This window comes from Terrapene carolina, unplaced genomic scaffold (genome assembly GCF_002925995.2).
Source record: "Terrapene carolina triunguis isolate 2854851 unplaced genomic scaffold, T_m_triunguis-2.0 Scaffold28843, whole genome shotgun sequence".
In the NCBI taxonomy this organism is placed as follows: domain Eukaryota; kingdom Metazoa; phylum Chordata; order Testudines; family Emydidae; genus Terrapene; species Terrapene triunguis.
In genome coordinates this window covers 42,312-66,854 of record NW_020693194.1, presented here as the reverse complement: position 1 = coordinate 66,854, position 24,543 = coordinate 42,312, and the positions used below count along the sequence as shown (strand labels likewise).

The following is a 24,543-nucleotide window of genomic DNA, read 5'->3' as shown; positions in this document are numbered from 1 at the left end:
TCTCTAGCCAGACCCTCATTTTACCAGCGATGGCCGTTATTGCCTAATTGACTAAAATCACGTTATCTCATCAAACCATTCCCTCCATAAATTTATCTAGCCTAATCTTGAAGCCAGAGAGGTCTTTCGCCCCCACCGTTTCCTTTGGAAGGCTGTTCCAAAATTTCACCCCTCTGACGGTTAGAAACCTTCGTCTAATTTCAAGCCTAAATTTCCCCACGGCCAGTTTGTATCCATTCGTTCTCGTGTCCACATTAGTACTGAGCTGAAATAATTTCTCTCCCTCCCTGGTATTTATCCCTTTGATATATTTAAAGAGAGCAATCATATCCCCCCTCAGCCGTCTTTTGGTTAGGCTAAACAAACCCAGCTCCTCGAGTCTCCTTTCATAGGAAAGGTTTTCCATTCCTCGGATCATCCTAGTGGCCCTTCTCTGTACCCGTTCCAGTTTGAGTTTATCCTTTTTAAACATAGGAGACCAGAACTGCACACAGTACTCCAAATGAGGTCTCACCAGTGCCTTGTATAACGGAAGCAGCACCTCCCTGTCCCTACTAGAAATACCTCGCCTAACGCATCCCAAGATCGCATTAGCTTTTTTCACAGCCACGTCGCATTGCCGACTCATAGTCATCCTGTGATCTACCAGGACTCCTAGGTCCTTCTCCTCCTCCGTCACTTCCAACCTATGCGTCCCTAGCTTATAACTGAAATTCTTATTAGTCATCCCTAAATGCATCACCTTACACTTCTCACTATTAAATCTCATCCTATTATTATTGCTCCAATTTACAAGGTCATCCAAGTCTCCCTGCAGAATATCCCGATCCTTCTCCGAATTGGCAATCCCTCCCAACTTTGTGTCATCCGCAAACTTTATCAGCCCTCTTCTACATTCGGTTCCGAGGTCAGTAATGAATAGATTAAATAAAATCGGACCCAAAACCGAACCTTGAGGAACCCCACTGGTGACTTCCTTCCAACCTGACAGTTCACCTTTCAGTACTACCCGCTGCAGTCTCCCCTTTAACCAGTTCCTTATCCACCCCTGGATTTTCCTATCGATCCCCATCTTTTCCAATTTAACCAATAATTCCTCATGCGGTACCGTATCAAATGCTTTACTAAAATCGAGGTATATTAGATCCACCGCATTTCCTTTATCTAGAAGGTCTGTTACTTTCTCAAAGAAAGAGATCAGATTGGTTTGGCACGACCTGCCTTTCGTAAACCCATGTTGTAATTTGTCCCAATTGCCATTCACCTCAAGGTCCTTAACTACTTTCTCCTTCAAAATTTTTTCCAAGACCTTGCATACTACAGAAGTTAAACTAACAGGCCTGTAGTTACCCGGGTCACTTTTTTTCCCCTTCTTGAAAGTAGGAACCACATTAGCTATTCTCCAGTCCAGCGGTACCACCCCCGAGTTTACAGATTCATTAAAAATTATCGCCAAGGGGCTTGCAATTTCTCGCGCCAGTTCCTTCAATATTCTAGGATGAAGATCATCCGGTCCTCCCGATTTAGTCCCGTTTAACTGGTCTAGTTTGGCTTCCACCTCTGATACTGTAATGTCAATCCCCCCTCCTTTATTCCCCTCTGTCCTACTCACTCTATTCCTAAACCCTTCATTAGCCTTATTAAAGACCGATGCAAAATATTCATTTAGATATTGTGCCATGCCTCGATTATTCTTAATTTCCACTCCATCTACATTCTTCAGCGGTCCCACTTCCTCTTTTTTTGTTTTCTTCCTATTTATATGACTATAAAACCTCTTACTATTGGATTTAATTCCCCTCGCGAGGTCCAACTCTACACGGCTTTTGGCCTTTCTCACCGCATCCCTACACGCTCTGACCTCAATAAGGTAGGTTTCCTTGCTGATCCCTCCCTTCTTCCATTCTCTGTACGCTTTCTGTTTTTTCTTAATCGCCCCTTTGAGACGCCCGCTCATCCAGCTAGGTCTAAATCTCCTGCCCACTAATCGTTTTCCCTTTCTCGGGATACAGGCCTCGGACAGCTCGTGGAACTTCAGCTTGAAATAATCCCAGGCGTCATCTGCCTTTAGATCCCTAAGTGTGTTAGCCCAATCCACTTCCCTAAGCAGTTGCCTTAATTTATTAAAGTTGGCCTTTTTGAAATCGTAAACCTTAGTCACAGTATTATTTCTGTTAATCCTTCCATTTAGTTTAAATCGAATTAGCTCATGGTCACTCGAGCCAAGGTTGTCCCCTACAACCATTTCCTCAACGAGGTCCTCACTACTCACTAGCACCAAATCTAAAATGGCATCCCCCCTCGTCGGTTCAGTTACTACTTGATGAAGGAATTCATCTGCTAGCACGTCTAGGAACATCTGAGCCCTATTATTGTTACTAGCATTTGTTCCCCAATCTATATCTGGGAAGTTAAAGTCCCCCATGATGACACAGTTCTTATCAGTTTTTACTTCCCTAAAAACATTAAATAGTTCTCTGTCCGCATCCAGGCTAGATCCCGGCGGTCTATAGCACACCCCAAGCACTATCTCGGGGGAGGCTCTAGTAGTTCTTTTACCCAGTGTAATTATTGCCCATACAGACTCCGTCTTATCCATTCCATCACTTATTAGTTCTTTACATTTAAGCTCATTATTGACATACAATGCCACTCCTCCACCTTTACCTTTTTTCCGGTCATTCCTAAACAGCACATACCCTTCCATACCTGTACTCCAGTCATGACTACCGTTCCACCACGTTTCGGTTATTCCTACGATATCAGGTTTCATTGTTTGGACCAGGAGCTCTAATTCCTCCATTTTGTTACCTAGGCTTCTCGCATTGGTGTATAAACATCTTACTGTATGCTGTTTATCCTTTCTCCCATTAGTTATGCAATTTGGTACGGACCCCATACTGTCCATCTGCCCCCTCTTTCTTATGTCCAATTCCCTACCCCTACCTATGTCTGTGCTTATCTCCTCACCCTCCTTTTCAGTGTTGGAATCTGGCGTGTAGATTAACTGGACATCTCCCAACCATCTCCCCCAAGTTCCTAGTTTAAAGCCCTTTTGATGAGATGAGCCAGCCTCCCTCCCAGAAGTCTATTTCCTTCCCTACTCAGGTGAAGTCCATCCCGCGAGAACAGCTGTCTGTCCCCGAAAGCCTTCCTCTGCCCAGGACAGGTTTTAAAGGGACCATGCTCTCTAAACACCAAGGGGGTTACAAATATGTTAGCTTTGTAAGTGAAAGTAGTGGAAGAGTTTAGCCTTCCTGCTCATCAGTTAAGCAGTGCTCAGCTCCTTCCAATGGTTCTTCTTATTCAACCTTTTGTCCCTACTACACAGTGTGTGGTGAGAGATATTGTCTGTGTTCATCAAAGGGAGAACCAGTCCCTTGTTCTTGCTCAGGAAACTGCAGGATTATGGAGCAGCTCATCCACCATCACTAGAGAAAATGAAGTACATGCACATAAGCTAGAACAGCAGTAAATGAGAGGCAGGGTTGCCTAGTGGATAGTGCAGTGGACTGTTGCCTGGTCTACACTACAGAGTTGGGTCGATGTAAAACAGCTTACGTCAACCTAATTATGTCAGTTTCCACACTACAGCCTTGCTCCATGAAATTGACAAGAAAGTCTGGCTCCCAGCTCGAGCGGAGAGTCCAGGAGACAACCAGGCTCTGGGTGTGGGGCTCCTGGCGGGGAGCTGGGAGCCTCAGTGCTGTTAGGCTCCGAGCAGGCAATAGGGAGCCCGTAGCCCAGGCCTAATTTGATGGTGTCCAGTTTGCAAATTAATTCCGGTTCTGCAGTTTCTCGTTGAAGTCAGTTTTAGCTAAAGTTGAGCAAGTTTGTGAATAGAACAGCCCTGACATTAACATTAACTTTACTTGCTGTGTATTAAATAGGAATCTGACCAGATTAACTGACCAGCCGCACTCATAGACTCACATTTGATTATTAATTTAATGGGAAATAGGTTTTGATAACGGAGTAATAAAACTTTTGGCTCATTACTGAGCAATGTAGGATTGTCACAAGTTCATTTATTTCTTCTGTAGGTTTGGGCTCTGATCCTGTCATCTCTGTGGAGGGACATCAGGATGGAGGGATCCGGGTTGTGTGTCGATCAGCCGGATGGTACCCAGAACCCGAGGCTCAGTGGAGAGATCTCCAGGGGCAGCTCTTACCATCAGACACTGAAAACATATCCCCAGAGGCCAATGGCCTGTTTCAAACAGAGATTGCTATTGTTATAACAGAAGAATCCAACCAGAAAGTGTCCTGCTGTGTCAGGAACCTTCTTCTCAACCAGGAGAGAGAGTCAGCGATTTCCATAGCAGGTCAGTGCCCGTCCCAGCCGCACATGGATAGACTGAGACGTTGCAGACATGGGCAGAGAGTATTTGTCACTGTGTCTCCTGTTCATTGGCCTGAACCTTCAAGGTCCTGAGCACTTCTTGGAAAGTCCTGAGCAACTTCCAAAACCTGCAGCTGGCCCGTGCCAGCTGACTCAGGCTAAAGTACTGTTAAACTGTGGTGTAGACGTTTGGGCTTGGGCTGGAGACCAGGCTCTAGGTTCCTGCGAGGTGAGAAGGTCCCAGAGCCTGAGCTTCAGCCTGAGCTGGAAAGTCTCCACTGAAATTAAACAGGATTAATTAGACAAGCCCAGGGTAATCACTTAACAAGAGCACTCTAGTCACCCATTGCTCTGGGTGCAAGGAGCAGGAATCTGGAGGAGTTTTTACTTTGAATTTCCAGACTCAGGTTTTGTTTTTATTAAAATCCTTCATTAACATATTTTGGGTCAGACTCTTTCAAGTAGCTGAGCCCCTCTGAGCTCAGGAGACCTGGGGGTGTCAGGAAACAGGTCACAAATCTCTGATTCTGAGGGTCAGTTTGCACTGGCCACAGCTTTGATATCAGTTAGACAAGCCCAGGGAATGCTTGAACTTATGTCAATGGGGGATAGGTGTAGCATAGCAGAGCTCCACCCAACCCCCAACACACCCTTTCCCATTAATTAACCATCTTCACTATATGCAGAAACAAAATCTTGTCTAAGAGCATCTTAATTTTTAGAAAAAAGTTCAGATTTTATGTATTATTATCTACCAAATAACTTGGTTAATACAGAATGACTATTTCATCACTATAATAATAAGGATGTTGCATTTGTCAAGCAGTATTCACTTGAGATCTCAAAGTGCTGCACTGCTAATTTCCCTCAGTATTACATGATTGTTATGTTCACAGCATACACGCAGAAAGTTAGAAACAAAACCTAAATACTCTTCCTGTAAGGCTGCAATGTAACACTGCTTTATTTCTGAGAATCCAGAACTCTAACACACAGCAGCTAAATACAGAGAGAGACAAAGCAGGCTGCTCCCTAAAGCAAAAAGGCAGAACTCTACCCACTTTCCTTTAGGCTGTCTCTTTGAAAGCGGAATGCATAAGACTGACATTGGATGCACCCTACAGAGACCCCCTAGCCTGCAAGCAGGACAAGGGAATCCCTCAAGATTTAAAGCGACAGCTGGTGATTTTTATAGTTTTCAATACACCACACTAATCACTTAGGAAGTACCCTGAGGTCAGCCATTGCTCCAGGACCCAGAGAAGAGGACTCTGGAAGAACTATTTACTTTGACTTGCCAGGCTCAAGTTTTGATTTTATTAAAATCCTTCATTAAAATATTTTGAGTCAGATCCTTGAGCCCCAGTGAGCCAGGAGAGTTGGGAGGTGTCAGGAAACTGGTTACAATTCTCTAATTTTGAACGTCAGTCTCCACTGGCTGCAGCCTTGGGATCAGTCAGAGAGGCTAGGGACTGCTTGAATTTATGCCAGTGGGAAATAGGTGTTGTGATTGGTTGGACCCCTTGGGAAGCCATAAGAACATAAGAACGGCCGTACCAGGTCAGACCAAAGGTCCATCTAGCCCAGTATTCTGTCTACCGACAGTGGCCAATGCCAGGTGCCCCAGAGGGAGTGGACCAACAGGCAATGATCAAGTGATCTCTCTCCTGCCATCCATCTCCATCCTCTGACAAACAGAGGCTAGGGACACCATTTCTTACCCATCCTGGCTAATAGCCATTAATGGACTTAACCACCATGAATTTATCCAGTTCTCTTTTAAACGCTGTTATAGTCCTAGCCTTCACAACCTTCTCAGGTAAGGAGTTCCACAAGTTGACTGTGCGCTGCGTGAAGAAGAACTTCCTTTTATTTGTTTTAAACCTGCTGCCTATTAATTTCATTTGGTGACCCCTAGTTCTTGTATTATGGGAATAAGTAAATAACTTTTCCTTATCCACTTTCTCCGCATCACTCATGATTTTATATACCTCTATCATATCCTCCCTTAGTCTCCTCTTTTCCAAGCTGAAGAGTCTTAGCCTCTTTAATCTCTCCTCATATGGGACCCGTTCCAAACCCCTAATCATCTTAGTTGCCCTTTTCTGAACCTTTTCTTGTGCGAGTATATCTTTTTTTAGATGAGGAGACCACATCTGTATGCAGTATTCGAGATGTGGGCGTACCATCGATTTATATAAGGGCAATAATATATTCTCAGTCTTATTCTCTATCCCCTTTTTAATGATCCCTAACATCCTGTTTGCTTTTTTGACCTCCTCTGCACACTGCGTGGACATTTTCAGAGAACTATCCACGATGACTCCAAGATCTTTTTCCTGATTTGTTGTAGCTAAATTAGCCCCCATCATATTGTATGTATAGTTGGGGTTATTTTTTCCAATGTGCATTACTTTACATTTATCCACATTAAATTTCATTTGCCATTTTGTTGCCCAATCACTTAGTTTTGTGAGATCTTTTTGAAGTTCATCACAGTCTGCTTTGGTCTTAACTATCTTGAGCAGTTTAGTATCATCTGCAAACTTTGCCACCTCACTGTTTACCCCTTTCTCCAGATCATTTATAAATAAGTTGAATAGGATTGGTCCGAGGAGTGACCCTTGGGGAACACCACTAGTTACCCCTCTCCATTCTGAGAATTTACCATTAATTCCTACCCTTTGTTCCCTGTCTTTTAACCAGTTCTCAATCCATGAAAGGACCTTCCCTTTTCTCCCATGACAACTTACTTTACTTAAGAGCCTTTGGTGAGGGACCTTGTCAAAGGCTTTCTGGAAATCTAAGTACACTATGTCCACTGGATCCCCCTTGTCCACGTTTGTTGACCCCTTCAAAGAACTCTAATAGATTAGTAAGACACGATTTCCCTTTACAGAAACCATGTTGACTATTGCTCAACAGTTTATGTTTTTCTATGTGTCTGACAATTTTATTCTTAACTATTGTTTCGACTAATTTCCCTGGTACCGACGTTAGACTTACTGGTCTGTAATTGCCAGGATCACCTCTAGAGCCCTTTTTAAATATTGGCGTTACATTAGCTAACTTCCAGTCATTGGGTACAGAAGCTGATTTAAAGGACAGGTTACAACCCTTAGTTAATAGTTCCGCAACTTCACATTTGAGTTCTTTCAGAACTCTTGGGTGAATGCCATCTGGTCCCGGTGACTTGTTAATGTTCAGTTTATCAATTAATTCCAAAACCTCCTCTAGTGACACTTCAATCTGTGACAGTTCCTCAGATTTGTCACCTACAAAAGCCGGCTCAGGTTTGGGAATCTCCCTAACATCCTCAGCCGTGAAGCCTGAAGCAAAGAATCCATTTATTTTCTCCGCAATGACTTTCTCGTCTTTAAGCACTCCTTTTGTATCTCGATCATCAAGGGGCCCCACTGGTTGTTTAGCAGGCTTCCTGCTTCTGATATACTTAAAAAACATTTTGTTATTACCTTTGGAGTTTTTGGCTAGCCGTTCTTCAAACTCCTCTTTGGCTTTTCTTATTACATGCTTGCACTTAATTTGGCAGCGTTTATGCTCCTTTCTATTTGCCTCACTAGGATTTGACTTCCACTTTTTAAAGGAAATCTTTTTATCTCTCACTGCTTCTTTTACATGATTGTTAAGCCACGGTGGCTCTTTTTTAGTTCTTTTACTGTGTTTCTTAATTTGGGGTACACATTGAAGTTGGGCCTCTATTATGGTGTCTTTAAAAAGTGCCCATGCAGCTTGCAGGGATTTCACTTTAGTCACTGTACTTTTTAACTTCTGTTTAACTAACCCCCTCATTTGTGAAATTAAATGCCACAGTGTTGGGCTGTTGAGATGTTCTTCCCACCACAGGGATGTTGAATGCTATTGTATTATGGTCACTATTTCCAAGCGGTCCTGTTATAGTTACCTCTTGGACCAGCTCCTGCGCTCCACTCAGGACTAAATCTAGAGTTGCCTCTCCCCTTGTGGGTTCCCGTACCAGCTGCTCCAAGAAGCAGTCATTTAAAGTATCGAGAAATTTTATCTCTGCATTTTGTCCTGAAGTGAAATGTTCCCGGTCAATATGGGGATAATTGAAATCCCCCACTATTATTGGGTTCTTAATTTTGATAGCCTCTCTAATTTCCCTTAGCATTTCATCATCACTATCACTGTCCTGGTCAGGTGGTCTATAATAGATCCCTAATGTTATATTCTTATTATAGCATGAAATTTCTATCCATAGAGATTCTATGGAACATGTGGATTCACTTAAGATTTTTACTTCATTTGATTCTACATTTTCTTTCACATATAGTGCCACTCTCCTCCCCCCCTCCCCCGCACAACCTGTTCTGTCCTTCCGATATATTTTGTACCCCGGAATGATTGTGTCCCATTGATTGCTCTCAGTGCACCAGGTTTCTGTGATGCCTATTATATCAATATCCTCCTTTATCACGAGGCACTCTAGTTCACCCATCTTATTATTTAGACTCCTAGCATTTGTGTACAAGCACTTTAAAAACTTTTCACTGTTTATTTGTCTGCCCTTTTCTGATGTGTTAGATTCTTTTTTATGTGAATGTTTATCATCTGATCTGGCCCTTACATTATCCTCCTCCATCCTCTGCTCCTGACTATAACCTGGAGATTCTCTATCATTAGACTCTCCCCTAAGAGAAGTCTCTGTCCGATCCACATGCTCCTCTGCAGCAGTTGGCTTTCCCCCATCTCATAGTTTAAAAACTGCTCTACAACTTTTTTAATGTTTAGTGCTAGCAGTCTGGTTCCACTTTGGTTTAGGTGGAGCCCATCTCTCCTGTATAGGCTCCCCCCATCCCAAAAGTTTCCCCAGTTCCTAATGAAAGTAAACCCCTCCTCTCTACATCATCGTCTCATCCACGCATTGAGACTCTGAAGCTCTGCCTGCCTACATGGCCATGCACGTGGAACTTGATGTGCTGAAATAAAACTGAGTCTACCTGTTCTGCTAGCACGGGCCCCCTTTAAACTGTCTTGCTGAGCCAGGCTCTTAAAACCTCCTCCAACACACACACAGGCTGGGCCACATCCAGCTGCAGATCAGCTCTGGGAAGTCTCAGTTTAAGGGACTTACTCCAGTATTCAGATGTCCACCTCCCTTGGAGTACAGACCCAAAGATATATTATGAAATTTGCCCCCTCCCTCAATGTGGAGAGAGGTGTGCGCACTTCTTGTCACCACCCCCCAGTTAGAAATTACAGAAACTGAGTTTAATAATAAACAAAACAAATGTTATTAACTATAAAAGGCAGATTTTATGTGGTAAAAGGGGTAACAAACAGAACAAAGCAGATTACTAATCAAATGAAATCAAACACGCAAACTAATCTTAATACACTAAAGAAACTGGTTACATATAAGTTCTCACCCTAAATGTGGTTCTAATAATCTTCTTCACAGGCCAGACACCCTTCCAGCCTGGGTCCATTTTTTCCCCCCGTTCAGTCTTAGTTGTTTCCAGCAGTCATCACAGGGGAGAACTGAGGACCTGGATTACCTCACTCCCCCCCCCCTTAAATAGGATTTGCATAAGGCGGGAGTCCTTTGTTTCCTAGTTTGACCCCCCCGCTTCTCGTGGAAAAGTACAGAATTCAAGCTGGGTTCCAGTATCAGGTGACATGGTCACATGCCTCTATAGGGCCCCTGTAGCCATTCTTCACAGGCTGACCCACAGGTTCATAGGAAGACTAAGCTCTTTTACAGTCCATTGTCTCTTGCTGATGGGCCATCAGCACTGTCCGGCTTTTTCATTGTTGTACCTGAAGTGTTGGCGGTGGGCATCACCCAAAGTAGCATAGTCGAAATACAGATACATAGTTAATATTCCTAACTTCAGATATATAAATGATACAGGCACACAAATTGGATAGTCACATTCAGTAAATCATAACCTTTCCAATGACATCTCACATGAGCCATCTTGCGTAAAGTGTATCTCAGATATGTCATATTAATAAGCATATTTTCATAAATAATATGGACTGACACATCACAGGTGTAGCATAGTAGAGCTGCACCCTACCCCCTCCTTACCCACAACAGCCCCCATCCCATTAATTAACCATGTTCAGTAACCAGGCTAAAGCTTGGACTTACATTAGCTGAATAATAAAGCACAAAGGAGCCACATCTCACCGTGAGATTCTTTTAACTAGTCACAGAGTCACCATTGTCACAGGGTCCTGCCTTCATTCTGCGCGTGTTTGTACCCAAGTTAATGGCACTTTCTCTTGCAGAGCTGTTTTTCCCACGAGACAATCGCTGGCGGGTGGCTCTGGGGGTGATCCTGGCTGTCCTGGCTGTTCTCATTCCCCTGGCCAGTTACTGCGTCTGGAGGCAGCACAGAGCAAAAGGTAAATTAACAAGAGGCAGGAATTTGGTGTGTGTGATAGAGAGACATTAAAAATCAAAACCAAAGGTAGAGAGACCAGGATTAAGGGGATTTGATTCAGTGTTCTTCAGGAGAGTGTCAGGCAATGGGAGTCAGGCTGAGGGTGAAGGGGGAGCTGAATAAATTATGGCTTCATATTTGAACTGAGAAATGTCAAGTGGGTTCCCCCTTTCAGATCTCACGCAGGGTTCCCAATAGAATGTGATCCTGAATTGTTCCAAGGTGATCAGCATGGCTCAGTTTGAAAGACCCACGTGAGGCTCGGTGAGCTGGGCTTGGAGCTCCGACATACGTAACTGGGCTCCTTGAAGGAAAACGAGGATGCAAAGTGTTTGTGTGGGTGGGTGGGTGGGTGAGTGAGTGGGTGGGTACCGGTGGGGGGTACTTAGGGCCCAGTTCTGCCCTTCAGTTCTGCATGAACCCCCCTCCCCACACAGCATCTAGGTAAGTAGGAGCTGCAGATGTGCAAAGTAGTGGCTGTGCAAATGGAAAGGTTAGCAGTTACTTTTCTACTCTAAGATTTGCTCAGCCTGTGTTCCTGCTACAGGAACGGGGCAGTGAACTCTCTATTGTAGTACAAGTGGTCAGCTGTAGTTTTTTTTTTCCTTTTGGTCACAAAAGGCAGAAATTGTCCTTCAGTGATCTCTGTGTTTATAGGGAGCTGGGGTTTTCATAGCTGCCTAGGGGGTCTGAATGCCCGATTTTTATTTACAGTAATGGGCACCGAATGTGCAAACGCCCAAGGCAGCTGTGAAAGTCCCACCCGGAGGGTTTTCTCACCTGAAGTGCTGTGAACTGTATGTAGAGATGTACCAGTGTCAGAAGAATTGGAAGGGGAAATGTCTGTTACAATGATTTCCCAGTGGGGACAGAAGCAGGTAATTCAGAGAAGCAGAGAGGAGCTGTGCTGTTTACTTGTGCTTTGTACTTGTGAAAGTTGGAACTGGATGTTGCACCTTTAGAACTGTCACCTACACACTCTGTCAGCACCAGGTGTGAACTGGTTTAGTTCACGGCTTTATGTGGGCTGAGTCCACAGTATTGCTGTCAAGGCTGATTCCCTACTCTGGCACTTTGAGTGCAGAAGGTGGGGGCCCGTAAGGATTCTAAAAATTAATACTGGCCACTTCAGGCTTGTATTAAACTCCCAAGGTTAGATGCTGCAACCACCCAAATGCAAAACCACTTGGAACCCAGGAAGGTGCATGTGGGAATTCCTTCCTGTGTGGTACCCTCAAGCCCTTTCACTTCCCCCATCGCCAGGGAAGAGCTGAGAAAGGAAAATAAAGAAATCAACTGTTGCCACCAGCTAACGAAAAAGTCATGTGCACAAACCTCTTAAGACACAAAAATCCAAATCCTGTTCTTAAAAAAGGTAATTTTTATTAAAAACAAAAGAAAGAAAATACATCTGAAAACTCAGGGTATTGCTAGATTTTAAAAGAGCAATTCCAAAAATTAAGCACCAAAAATAGTTTTCTGGGTGTTCAGTTTAAAGATTACAAGCAACAAAAGCATCTGGGGTTAGCACAGAGGAATCCACAAGCCATAAGAAATAAACAAAATAAACTTAATTGTGTCTTCCTACACATTTTCTGATCTACTTACATATCTGGGTTCCAAATAAGCAATTCTAGGTATCATTCTGATGATTTTCATACCTGGCCTTCAGCTTCTCACAGCATAACTGTTGCCCTGTTCCCCTCTTCTCCGGAGAACAAAAACAGACAGACAAAGAGAAGTTTTTTTCCCAATTTTAAAAAGTTCTAGCCTTCCCATTGGCTCTTTTGGTCAGGTGCCCACTCACTTCCCTTTACCTATGCGTGCAGTCAAACTTTTTAACCCTTTACAGGTAAAGCAAGTAGAGAACAGCTACCATGAGGGATTCTATAGCTAACTGGCTGGCTGGGTGTCCACAAAAGGGACCAACCCCTCCCCCCCCACCCCCCGGCCCATTTATCACAATTGCCAACCCCAAATGTTCAAAAATGATGAATCAGGCTCACCAACAATCAGGAGATTGGCTTTAAAATCATGGGATGATGTAAAAATAATAGATGTGGGGTTCTTTTTATTTGCCTTCTGCTTTTTGAGCCTTTAGGGTGCACTGGAGTCACATTTTGAACCTTTCTCCACAGCCACAAGGGCTAGAAACATACTTTTTTTTTAAGAAGGAAGGCTGAAATCATCACATCTCCACTTGACTCCAGGAGCTGGGGGTTTAAGGAAAACAATAATTATCATGAGACTCATGACAAAATCATGAGAGTTGGCAGCACTGATTAGGTGACAGGGATTAACTCATTTTCAGTGGTGTATAAAATTTGTCTATGTGCCCAGAGAGAATTCTGTTGGGCTCATTTCCAAACACTAAACCATCAGAACAATTAACTGTCACTGTCTTGTTCCCTGGGCCTTTCAGAGAATTCTCCGCACCAGCTGCACTGGTGAGCTGTGGCTGGGATGCTGTAATAACACAAACACACTCAGGATTTGCACGGCTGGTCTGACACGCTGCTCACACTGGGCACAAGATGCTCTCGCTCAGGCTGTGCTCAGCAGTGACTGGCAGACATGATGCGACCTCCATTTCCAGCAGTGTTGGTACCCCAGGGCTGACACCAAAAGGACGAGCTCCAAGTGGGAAAGAGCTGATCTTAGAGGCGATGCCTGTAGGGGCCCATCCACACCCCCCTCCCTGGCTCACGCTGACCTGAGCACCCAGCTAAAGAAAGGCCTCTCCACCCCATTCTTAGCTGGGGCATCTCCCACTGAACCTGGCCTTACAGGGATCTGTTCCCATGTCTCATTAGGACCAGGAGGCAGGCACCATCCCCAAGATTAGAAGTTGGCCTGGGATGGGAGTGCAGGGACCTCCACAGACAGACCCTTCTGTGTCTCTCCCTTTGTTCCTCTATTTCATGACTACAGAAGAGCTGCATTAAACAACAATAGGAATTTCACCATAAACATGATGGAATGAAATCTCATCTCTCCCCCTTTTCTCCCTCTAGAGACGCTGCGATCTGAACTGGAGAGGGAGAAAGGTCAGTGTCTGGGCCCAGTTACATTAACTGATGTAAGGGTTATTCCCATAAATATGACAGCGGAATATCACCTCTTCCCCTTTTCTCTCCATAGAGATGCTGCGATCTGATCTGGAGAGCGAGAAAGGTCAGTGTCTGGGGCCAATGGGGTAGGTTAACGGAAAGGTTATATGAGAATGTTACCCAAAAATGTTGCAGGTGTAAAGATCGTCACAGTTGGAGATTCCCCCCTCAGCCCTGGGGACCCGGCTGTGCCTGGAGGGCCCATAGGACGTGATGGCTCAGACTGTGGCTACGGAGCTGCATGGGCTGCAGCGCCTGCAGCGGGGAAATCAGCAGAGCCCCTCCCTTCAGCAGGCGATGTGGGGGAAGGTATTTGCACAGAGACAATTCCAATGGGGAGGGAGGAAAGGGGGAGAGTAAATGTGTGAGCTGGAGAAAGTGCAAAACACCCATGGGATGGAACAATTACAAATAACGTGCTGGTGTTTGAAGGGGTGATGGGGAATGTCTCCGTATCGGAACCAGAGCCCAAGCAGTGAGCTCAGGGCTGCTTGTGCTGACACAGACGGGCTCTGAAGGGGAAGGGGCCATTTGTCCTAAAACCCCTTGGAAATTACAGACACAGCACCCTGAGCCTAGGCCCTGTGTAGCCCTAGCCCAGCCAGGCCAGAATCATTGCTGGGGACTGTGAGACTTGTCCAGTATTTAATACAATTCCTCACATGCGATCCCCCCATGTTCTAGCCTTTCCACGGCCATGTAATGAGGCAAGGGGCAGGATTTCACCCTCAGTGACTCTGTGTGTGTGTGTGTGTGTGTGTTTGTGTTTGTGTTTGTGTTTGTGTTTGTGTTTGTGTTTTCTGGTATCCAGGACCATGAGGCATTTCGTACTTGAGGGAAGGGAGGGAGAATGTATCTCCTCTCTCTCCCCTCCCTGTTTTAGCAGGCACAGAGGTCACACTGTATTTGGATTCAGGGAGGGGCCTGAATTCACTGTTCCTCACCCCAGCAGCCTTTGATGACAGGTATCTGCCCCTCTGCCATTGCCGCCCTCCCCAGTACCTGTCTTCATCCAGCTGTGAGGGAGAAGCACACAAGCTGGATGTTTCTGCTAAAATGATCAGCAGTGAGAAAATTGCAAATGGTGACAATTAAATTGTCATGGATCAGGCCTTAGTGTCAGCCTCCCAACCCCACTGTGCTGAGTGTGAGCAGCAAATAGCGCTGCCTGCAGACTCAGGCAGATCTCAGTGGGCTGGAGCATTGCTTACACCGAGGTCACTTGCTCAATTATACCTTCATACCCATCAAAGCTGGGCACATTTTAATAAATGGAGGGTGAGATTTTCAACCCCTTTACGGTCAGTAAAAAGACCAGAGCAGCATAAAAGGGCTCCAGAAGGCCTGGATCCAGCGGGGGGGATTCCTCCAGTGCAGGCAGTGCAGAGAACAGCTGCAGGCTGCCCCCTGAGGACCCACTCACAAGCCCTATTGAAGGGGTGTGTGGGAGATCAGCCTGGGAACAAGAGGTGGGTGTCAGGAGAGGGGCACAGTGCTGCAGAGCTGCTGCTCTTCACCCAGGGAAAGGCTGCCATAACTAAAGGCACTCCCATTACGGAATAAGAGCGCTGACATGGGGCATTATACCGGTGTAACAAGAGCAGTTTAAATTCCCACCTTACCTTACACTGGTGTAACCTTCCCATGCAGACAAGCCCTGAGTTACAGCGGAGGCTGCTTTGGCACCCAGAGCACCCAAGATCAGGGGGATGCAATGTGGGCTTAGCCCTCCTGTGCCCTTGGGCTCCAGGTTCTGAGCACAGAATCTCACCCTGAGAGTTTAGATCACGGAGCACAATTATGTGGCAGTTCTGTAACTAGAGAGTTGCTTACTTCATTGCTTACATAGGCCCAGGGCTGCATCGAGCTGGGCTCACCCCAGCCCCCCAGCCTTCAAATGGGTCCCTTCCCCCTCCCCTCCTCCCCCCCGTAGCTATAACCCTACTGATTTTCAAGAAAGGCAGAAAACTGGAAAAACTAATTTCCACGAAAATCAGGCTTTTCCGATTTCCCCCCATATCAGTAGGGTTCTGAGCAGGGTGGGGAGGCAAGGGGCCTGGCTGGAATATGGGGGTGAGGAGTCCACCTGGCAGGGGCTGGCTGAAGAGGAAGCAAGAAGCCCAGCTGGGGAGGGGGTGACTGGAGTGGAATGAGGGGCCTGTTAAGCCTAACTCTGACCTCACTCTCACCTTAAACCTTTAGCCCACCTTAATTGATCACTCTCGTTATAGCTGGTATAGCAGCACCCATTTTTTCATGTTCTATGTGTATATATATCTTCCTACTGTATTTTCCACTCCATGCATCCGATGAAGTGGGTTTTAGCCCATGAAAGCTTATGCCCAAATAAAAGTGTTAGTCTCTAAGGTGCCACAAGGACTCCTCGTTTTTGTTGTTGTTGTTTTTTCCTCCCTCACCCTGTATCTCGAGGGAATCAGGCTTTTACAAATTTCCAGTTTTCATGAAAATCAGGAGGTTTCTGCCCACTGATGCCTAGAACATGCCCTGAAACGCTGGAGCTGATGGGATGTGGTTTTCAAAAGTTATCCCATTACAGACAGACAGAAACGCCACCGAGTTCAGTGTGGGGCCTCCCTTCACTCAGCCAGAAGGGAAAGGAGACGGCCATTTACTCAGTGTTTTACCTGCACTTGGCCTCAGTTGTGTCCCCAGTATAATGCGGGCAGTGGAAATAGCTAGAGGCAGAGCCTCCCTGTGTGTTCTACTTTCTACCAGCAGAAAAATGACTCCAATGAGTTTGCAATAATTGAGTTAAATCTTCTGCCTTGTAACACAGCTCTCCTGTTATTCACTTCCAGCGGCGCATCAGGCAGAGAAAGGTGAGGTCCCTTTGTTCATTTCACTAAGGACGGGAGGGGGAATCTCAGACTTTACAAGAAGTTTCATAGACCCTCTGGGCAGCTCTCAGAGCCCTCGCTGTGAACAGAAAGTCAGTCTGGTTTATGCGGTGCATAGAGAAGCTCTGCCCCTCGTCCCTCACACTCAGCACACAGAGCGAACAGACCCAAACCCTGAACTCACTGAACTCACAGGGGATTTGTTGCTCCCACACAGCCATGGGCGGGAGCAGGTTTGGGCTCACTCTGCATGTAGCCAGCACTGTGCCCAGGCTGTGAGCTGGCTGTAGTAGTTCACATCCTCGGTGTAACCCTGTCAGGCCGATGGCAGCCAGGGACATGGTGGCTGATGATGTCATCATGCTGCTTGTGACAGTGTCACTCTGCCTGTCTTCTCTCCTGTGCTGATTGGCTGACAGCTCCAACCCTTTCCCACCAAGTCCTGTCACCCCAACCTCACTCCACCCCCGCTCCCCTCCCCCATCCCTTTCCATGTAGCTCGTCCCCTCCCCCTGCCCAGCGCAGTGTGACTGTTAAATGGTGGCACTGACGTGCCATTTGCACCATCGCTCTGCTCACTCTGCTTGTGTGTTCTGCCCCTTCCCTGCCCTGTGCCTGTCTTGTCCGGTTAGACTGTGAGCTCTTCAGGGGAAGGATTGGCTACTCCTCTGTGCTTTAAGGTCTTTTTGACTCGCTTCTCTTCTGCAAGATAATGTGATATTGACTCATTTCTCCTTGTTTTATTTTTAGACAAACTCCAGGCTGAGCTCGGTAAGTTCCATTCCCCCCAGTATCACCCTGTGTGACATTGTCTCCTGCTCAGCGTGTCGGTGTTCAGGGGCGTTCTCACTCCTCTGTCTGTGTTTGGTTGCAGGGTGGAGAAGCGCCCAGCTCTACGCAGGTACTGTACATACCACTGATGTTTTATCCATGGTGAGACCCACCTCCCCCTGGGAGCTCTCTGCTCCTTTCCCTGCACAGAGCATTTTCCTATGACATTCAATAGGTTAGAAACAGCAGTGTCACTGGGGTGGATGGAAAGGGGCAGGCGACACCCAGGTTTATTGCAGAGCAGGGACCTGTCCCCTTTGGGAAAGGGCTGATTAGTGATAAAATGCTGCCCCCTGGTGTCACCTTTCCCAGGGGGTACCTGGGCTCTGCAGGATGGACATTCTTATCTGGCCATAATTGAACTGAACTGCCAAGCTCTCTCCTCCCAGCAGCAGGATCAGATCAGGCTTTAGCCACAATTTCCTTCTAGCGTAACAGGCCCAGACAGGAGCTGTTCAGTGTCTGGATTACGGGGGAGGAAGGCCCTGTCCCCACTGCAAGAGCAGACAGGTTTTTATAACTAGCTTGTGATGCTCCCCTGACCCAGTTACAACAAATTGTGCTGACATGGCAGCTTTTCTGCCTCACAGCTGTGGCTGAGCTGTGTGTGTACATAGGTGCTGACTTTTGGTTTTGCCGGTGGGTGCCCCATCCTGGCTCCGCCCCCTTCCCCAAGGCCCTGCCCTCACTCTACCCCACTCCATCTCTTCCTGTCCCCACTCTGTCCCCTCCCTAGGTCCTCTGCCCTGAGCATCTCCTGCCCACTGCTCACTCCTTTCTGCCCCCTCCTGCCTTGAAGGCGAGGTGTGTGTGTTTGGGGAGGCTCAGCCTCCCCCAAAACTGGCAATTTTCAGCATATTTATACACTTCCTTCATATTCTTTTACTGAATGTATGTCTGTCACTGGTATCACAGCAATGTCATTATTCAAATAGTAATGAACTACATCATTACATTGTCATGAATTACAGTGTGTTAAAATCATTACACTCAGCCACAAGCTGTCTTCACTAACACCCCAGTGTAAAGACACTGTTCACTCTGTGCTTCACCTCTGCTTAGCGCCTGTTTGGGAGCTGAGGCCACGGATGGCTGTGGGAAGAAGGTGGATGGGAGGCACAAGCAGTGGGGAGTCTTTCCCCTCTCCCTTCTTCTGTTCTCCTCTCCCTTCCTTTTGCTCTCCCTGTCCCTTTCCCTCCCTCTTATTTCTTCTCTAAGTGCTTGCTCCCTCCCCTTCCTGATGTTTCCTCTTCTTACTTCCCACCTGTGTCCTTTTACCCATCTCTATGCTCCCCACCTCCTGGTGGCTCTGTGTAGTGACTGCTCCCACCCACACACTCAAAGCGGCAGAGGAGGTTCCCCCTACTGAGGTAGGAAGGGTGGCCTAGTGGTTAAGGCACAGGCCTTGGGCTCAGGTGTTCTGGGTTTGATTCTTTGCTCTGCCACAGACTCCGTGCTTAGCCTTGGGAAAGTCACTTCACCTCTGTATACCCTAGATCCCACCTGCCACATGGGGCTAATGCTGACCCTGCCTCCTAGGCTAAATCCCCCATCATGGCTGTGTGGTGATGGGGGAAATGGAGATACCAAGGTGGGTAGATTTGGCTGAATTTCTCCATAGCTGGAGAGTGAGAGCCAGCTCCACCCAGGGGGCATGGGAGAGTGAGGGGCTCAGGCCATCTCCTCACAGAATGGGGTTGGGGCTTCAGCCCTGCAGCTTCTGCCACTAGGGTGGCTGGGGCTCCCGACCTGGAGACTTCAGCCCCACATGTTCTGCCAGGGTCCAGGGTTTCTCCTCTCCCCTACCCCTCCAGCGTGGCTTCTGCCGGGGTCCGGGGCTTCTCCTCCCTCCAAGCGCAGCTCCTGCCAGGGTCTGGGGCTTCTCCTCCCTCTAATCCACCACTGCATCCAGCCATAGCCTAGCTGGGCTCCCTTGGGTCTCCTGATGCTGCTGTGGCTGGAGTCAAGCCTGGCTGGCAGGGAGCAGCCACACACGTGGACACCATGGCCATCAGCCCAAGAGGTGTGGGGCGGCCCCAGGTGAGCAGGGGCTGGCTGTGCTGCTGCTGACAGCCCCACGCCTAATCCTAAGGCTTTTCTCTTTTCTGAGACTCACTCAGCCCCTGCCGGAGCAGGGAGGCGGGAAACAGCTGATCTGAGCCTGCCCGCCAAACAGCTAATCGCAGCTGCGCGCAGGCTGCCCCTAGGAAACAGCTCATCTGCTGAGGCACCCGCAAAACACTTGATCCCTGGTTGCCAACAGCTGGTCATCCCAGTGGGTGCTGAGCACCCCCTATTTTTTTTCCGTCTGCTCCACATACACTACCTGTCCCCCTACTCAGAGCACTGTGTCCCCATCCCACCCCCGGGAGAAGGCACCAGCCCCTGCAGGCTACTGTTCGTTTTGCTGCCCCAGGCACCAACCTCACGAAGTAGGACATGGCACTAAATCTACTCCGCACCCCCCCAGCAGTGACTCCCAGAGCCGGTAGTCTGCCCCCCTGCCCTCCTTGCATCTGCCCCTCTGCTTGACCGCCCCCCAACCCTCCTGGGGTCTGCCCCTTCCCACCATCTCCCTCTTAGTGCCCACTCCTCCCCTCACTCCCCCCATTCCCCTCTGGTGCCTGCCCCACCCCTCACTGCCTTTGTCCCCGGTCACCTGCGCCTTCCCCCGGCCCCTCCTTTGCCCATCTCATGCTTCTTCCCTCGCTCCCCTCTAGCCCCCTGGTGCCAACCCCTCCTTTTTCACCCCCTCTCCCTGGTGCCTGCCCCTCCATTCACCCCTTGTGTCCGCTGGTGCAACCCCCTTCCCTCTGTCCCCCTCTGCCCCAGTGCCTGCCCCTTCTCCTGCCCCCTTTGGCCCCCTGGTGTCCACCCCTCCCCTCTCTCCCCCTAGGCATCAAACCCTCCCCCCACCCACCCTCTACTCCCTGGTGCTGCCCCTCCTCTTCCGTTCCTCCCCTCACCCCACTCTATCCCCTGACACCAGCCCCTCCCCTCTCCCTGTTCTGCCCTCCAGTGACTGCCCCTGCCCTAGATACCTCCTCTCCCACAGGTTCCTGCCTCATTCTGTCCCCCTGGCATCTGCCCATTCCCTCCCTCCCCCCCATGCTCCTGGTGCCTGCCCCACTCCTCATCCCCCACTCCGGCACCTGTCCCTCCTCTCGACTCTGATCTGCCCCTCTGGAGTCCACCCCTCTTCTCATTTCCCCTGCCCCTTGCCCCCCCATTCCCCTACACCCCCTTCCCCCTGCTACCCACCCCTTCCTTTGCTTCCCTGTGCCCCATGGAGTCTGTCCCATTCTTCTTGGTGCCCACCTCTCCCCTCACCCCCTGGAACCTGCCCTCCCCTTTCCCATCCCTCTGCTCCCCACCTTCCTGTTGTTCCCCTCAAGTTTTCTCTCATGGGCAGACAGGGCCCTGACTCTCCTTAAAGGGCAAGACTCCCCCCCCCCCCCCACTCACCTAGCGATTAACGGGGACGCAGATTAATTTATCTTTGATCCCAGTGACCAGCCCCTGCCCCCGGCCCTAACTCTGTGACTCTCTCCCCAGTGGACGTGACTCTGGATCCAGACACGGCAAATCCCAAACTCGTCCTGTCTGAGGATCGGAAACGTGTGAGATGTGGAGACAAACGCCAGGATCTGCCTGACAATCCTGAGAGATTTGATCCTTGTCCCGCTGTCCTGGGCGCTGAGGGGTTTGCGGGCGGGAGGCGTTACTGGGAGGTGGAGGTGGGAGACAAGACGAGATGGGATCTGGGTGTTTGTAGGGAATCTGTGAGCAGGAAGGGATGGGTCACAGCCACACCTGAGGATGGATACTGGGTTGTGTGGCTGAGAGAGGGGGAATACAAGGCTCTCACCTACCCATGGACCCCCCTCCGTGTGAGAGTCAGGCCCAGCCGGGTGGGGATTTTCCTGGACTATAAGGCGGGCGAGGTCTCATTTTACAATGTGACTGACAGGTCCCATCTCTTCACTTTCACTGACACCTTCTCTGGGACACTCCACCCTTATTTCTATCCTGGTGTCAACACTCGGGGTACAAATGCATCTCCCCTGATAATCTGCCCGGTCCCAGCTGAGGCCGGAGGGAATCTCTGTCCCTGACTGTTACACCCGCGGCATAGACTATCCCCTCCCAGCGCTGCTGCTCTTCCCACCCCCAGTGATGGGGGCCAGTTACTGCAGCAACTGGACTTTTTGTGCTGACCGGGCGCTGCCAGTTTCCCTTTTCAACTGGAGGTTCCAGTCGAAAACGAGACACCTGGCAACCCCCAGCCCTCACCTTCCCCGTCCCCTGCCTCAGGGGTAGCAGATGGTGGTGGACGGGGGTCATTCACTCCTGTCAGAATTTTCTACCCCTGAGCAGAGTATCAGGGGAGACATATCACATGGCATTGCTAGGACCACTTTTTGTTTTAAACATGATGCGTTATGAACATTTTCAATGTAATAATTCAGTTTTGAAGATTTATTCACAATATGCCATTCATGTGGCAGTATACCCTAAACTTACCTTGATTATTTGAAAATAAATACCCTAAAATTATCTTGTGATGGATTCATTTGTGTTTTTATCCAGTCTGCTGGTGTCTAGGTGGCATGAGCTGCTGAAACTATTTTTCCTACTGTGACAGACCCAGACCAGTGGGGTACAGGAGTCTGGTAGAGAGCAAATATACTGGTCACTGGATGAGTAGTTTTCTGTTCCCTGAGTGACCAGAGCAGGGGCTGCACTAGAGTAATCAGGAACCTGCTAGAACCAGTTAAGGCAGGCAGGCTAATTAGAACACCTGGAGCCAATTAAGAAGAAGCTGCTAGAATCAATTAAGGCAGGCTAATCAGGGCACCTGGGTTTTAAAAGGAGCTCACTTCAGTTTGTGGTGCGAGTGTGAGGAGCTGGGAGCAAGAGGCGCAAGGAGCTGAGAGGGAGAGGGTGAGGGTGAGGGTGAGGGTGTGCTGTTGGAGGACTGAGGAGCACAAGCGTTATCAGACACCAGGAGGAAGGTCCTGTGGTGAGAATAAGGAAGGTGTTTGGAGGAGGCCATGGGGAAGTAGCCCAGGGAGTTGTAGCTGTCATGCAGCTGTTACAGGAGGCACTATAGACAGCTGCAGTCCACAGGGCCCTGGACTGGAACCTGGAGTAGAGGGCAGGCCCGGGTTCCCTCCAAACCTCCCAATTGACCTGGACTGTGGGTTCTTCCAGAGGGGAACGTCTCTGGACTGTTCCCCAACCCACATGGTGAATCTCTGAGGCAAGAAAATCTGCCAATAAGCGCAGGACCCACCAAGATAGAGGAGGAACTTTGTCACACTAGATAATTTCCCTCTAAACTTTCTTTCAGAAATATCTGCGTTCCTTTCCCTATTTCTCACTGAGTTATGTGTAATTACTGTGGTTTCTTATCCAATCTTATTGTGTTATTACATGGGAAAATATGTTGGCAAATAGTAAAAACCATGTTGTATATTAACCTATCTGACAAGACATACAAATGTGTTGTCACTCACAATTGACAGCATGAAGTGTCCTGAAGAGATTGCAGGCAATGTTCATTTTTAAATTTCTAACTATGAATGGGCTCCCCCATCAGTTCCTGCAACCCCTGGCTGGCAGACCTCTGTGTGAATTAAGCAGCAGGCGGTCTGCCAGGGAACCTCCACCAAGTGTCTTTATGACTTTTTATAGTGCATCTCAACAGAGCAGCAGTTACGAGGAGCCCCCTTCCTGCTCCCTGGTTCCGCCTTTTATACTGCTGCTTTCTTCTCAGCGCTGAGCTAGTGACCTCACCAGGCTCCCTACAGGTGCAAGTGATCCCCTCTGCCCTTCCAAACCCAAACTACTCAGTCCCTCCTTCTCTAACTGCACCCGGTGCCCTGGGTGCTCTCAGTGACCAGGGTGCTGGCTTCCAAAGGCCTCAGTTTGTAACTGCTAACAGCCCCCGTCACACTGCCATGATTGTGTAATTGACCATATAGTGAAAATAACACACCAAATGTAAATTGTTACCTCATTATTCAATTCAGAACCTAGATCTGCCAGTATCTGCTCTGGACAGCCATGCTGATATATAATTTTACATGTTTTCTTCTCCCCCTCATGTGCTGTCATAGTTCTAAGTGGAAATTCTTCTACCTCTTTTGAAAAATCATCTGTAGCTGTCAGTACAAACTGGTATTGCTTCTGTGGTACTGGATAGAGTCCGATTCAATCTGCTCCCAGCAATTCCCAGGGTTTAATCACCTATGTGCAAGAACACAGGCTAGAGTTATCATTTGGATCTTTCCTGTGACATTTTTGTTATAATCCCATATATAGTGAGCAAAGTAAATGTTATAATGTGGTTGTGATGTTCCCCTCTGGTGTTATCTGGACCAGTGATATACTAGGTCACTCCAATCCTTGACTCTGGGAGCCAGCCTTACCCTGGTCTGCTGTGAGAACCCCCACTCCTGGGCTATTCATGCACAGCCTCTGGCATGTAAGCTGCTCCTTGGATTGTGCAACCAAATGACACTGGCCAATATCTCCAGTCCCAGACACAACCCTAGGAACCTCTGTCTTGCAGTGTCCAGTTATGCCCGCTGAACGCTGCAAGCTTATATGAGTTCATCAATTTAACAAAGCAATTGATATGTACCAGGCTTGTTATCCCAAGGGGAGTCTCTGACATGCTTCAAACCAAATGCACTGCTTCAGGTACAACAAACAAACAGATGTATTAACTACAAAGATAAATTTTAAGTGATTGTAAATCAAAGCATAACAAGTTGGATTTGGTCAAATGAAATAAAAGCAAAATGCATTCTAAGCTGATTTTAACACTTTCAATGCTGTCACAAACTTAGATGCTTTTCACCACAGACTGGCTGGTTGCCCTTCAGCCAGGCTCTCCCCTTTGATCAGCGCTTCAGTCACTTGGTGGTGATGTCTGTAGATGGAGGTGGAAGAGAGAGGAAGAG

At 47.9% G+C, this 24,543-nt stretch overlaps 1 protein-coding gene across 1 annotated transcript in view; it reads left to right on the top strand.

The window, feature by feature from the left end:
• LOC112125173 (butyrophilin subfamily 1 member A1-like) overlaps positions 1-21,687 on the top strand; it is a 32,429-nt gene extending 10,742 nt beyond the window's left edge. Inside the window, exons 5-10 of the mRNA XM_029914047.1 lie at positions 4,044-4,325; positions 10,619-10,735; positions 16,703-16,723; positions 17,492-17,512; positions 17,616-17,642; positions 21,128-21,687. Coding sequence (XP_029769907.1) covers positions 4,044-4,325; positions 10,619-10,735; positions 16,703-16,723; positions 17,492-17,512; positions 17,616-17,642; positions 21,128-21,687 — 1,028 coding nt within the window. The remainder of the gene's footprint in view (positions 1-4,043; positions 4,326-10,618; positions 10,736-16,702; positions 16,724-17,491; positions 17,513-17,615; positions 17,643-21,127) is intronic.
• The last annotated feature ends 2,856 nt before the right edge of the window (positions 21,688-24,543 follow it).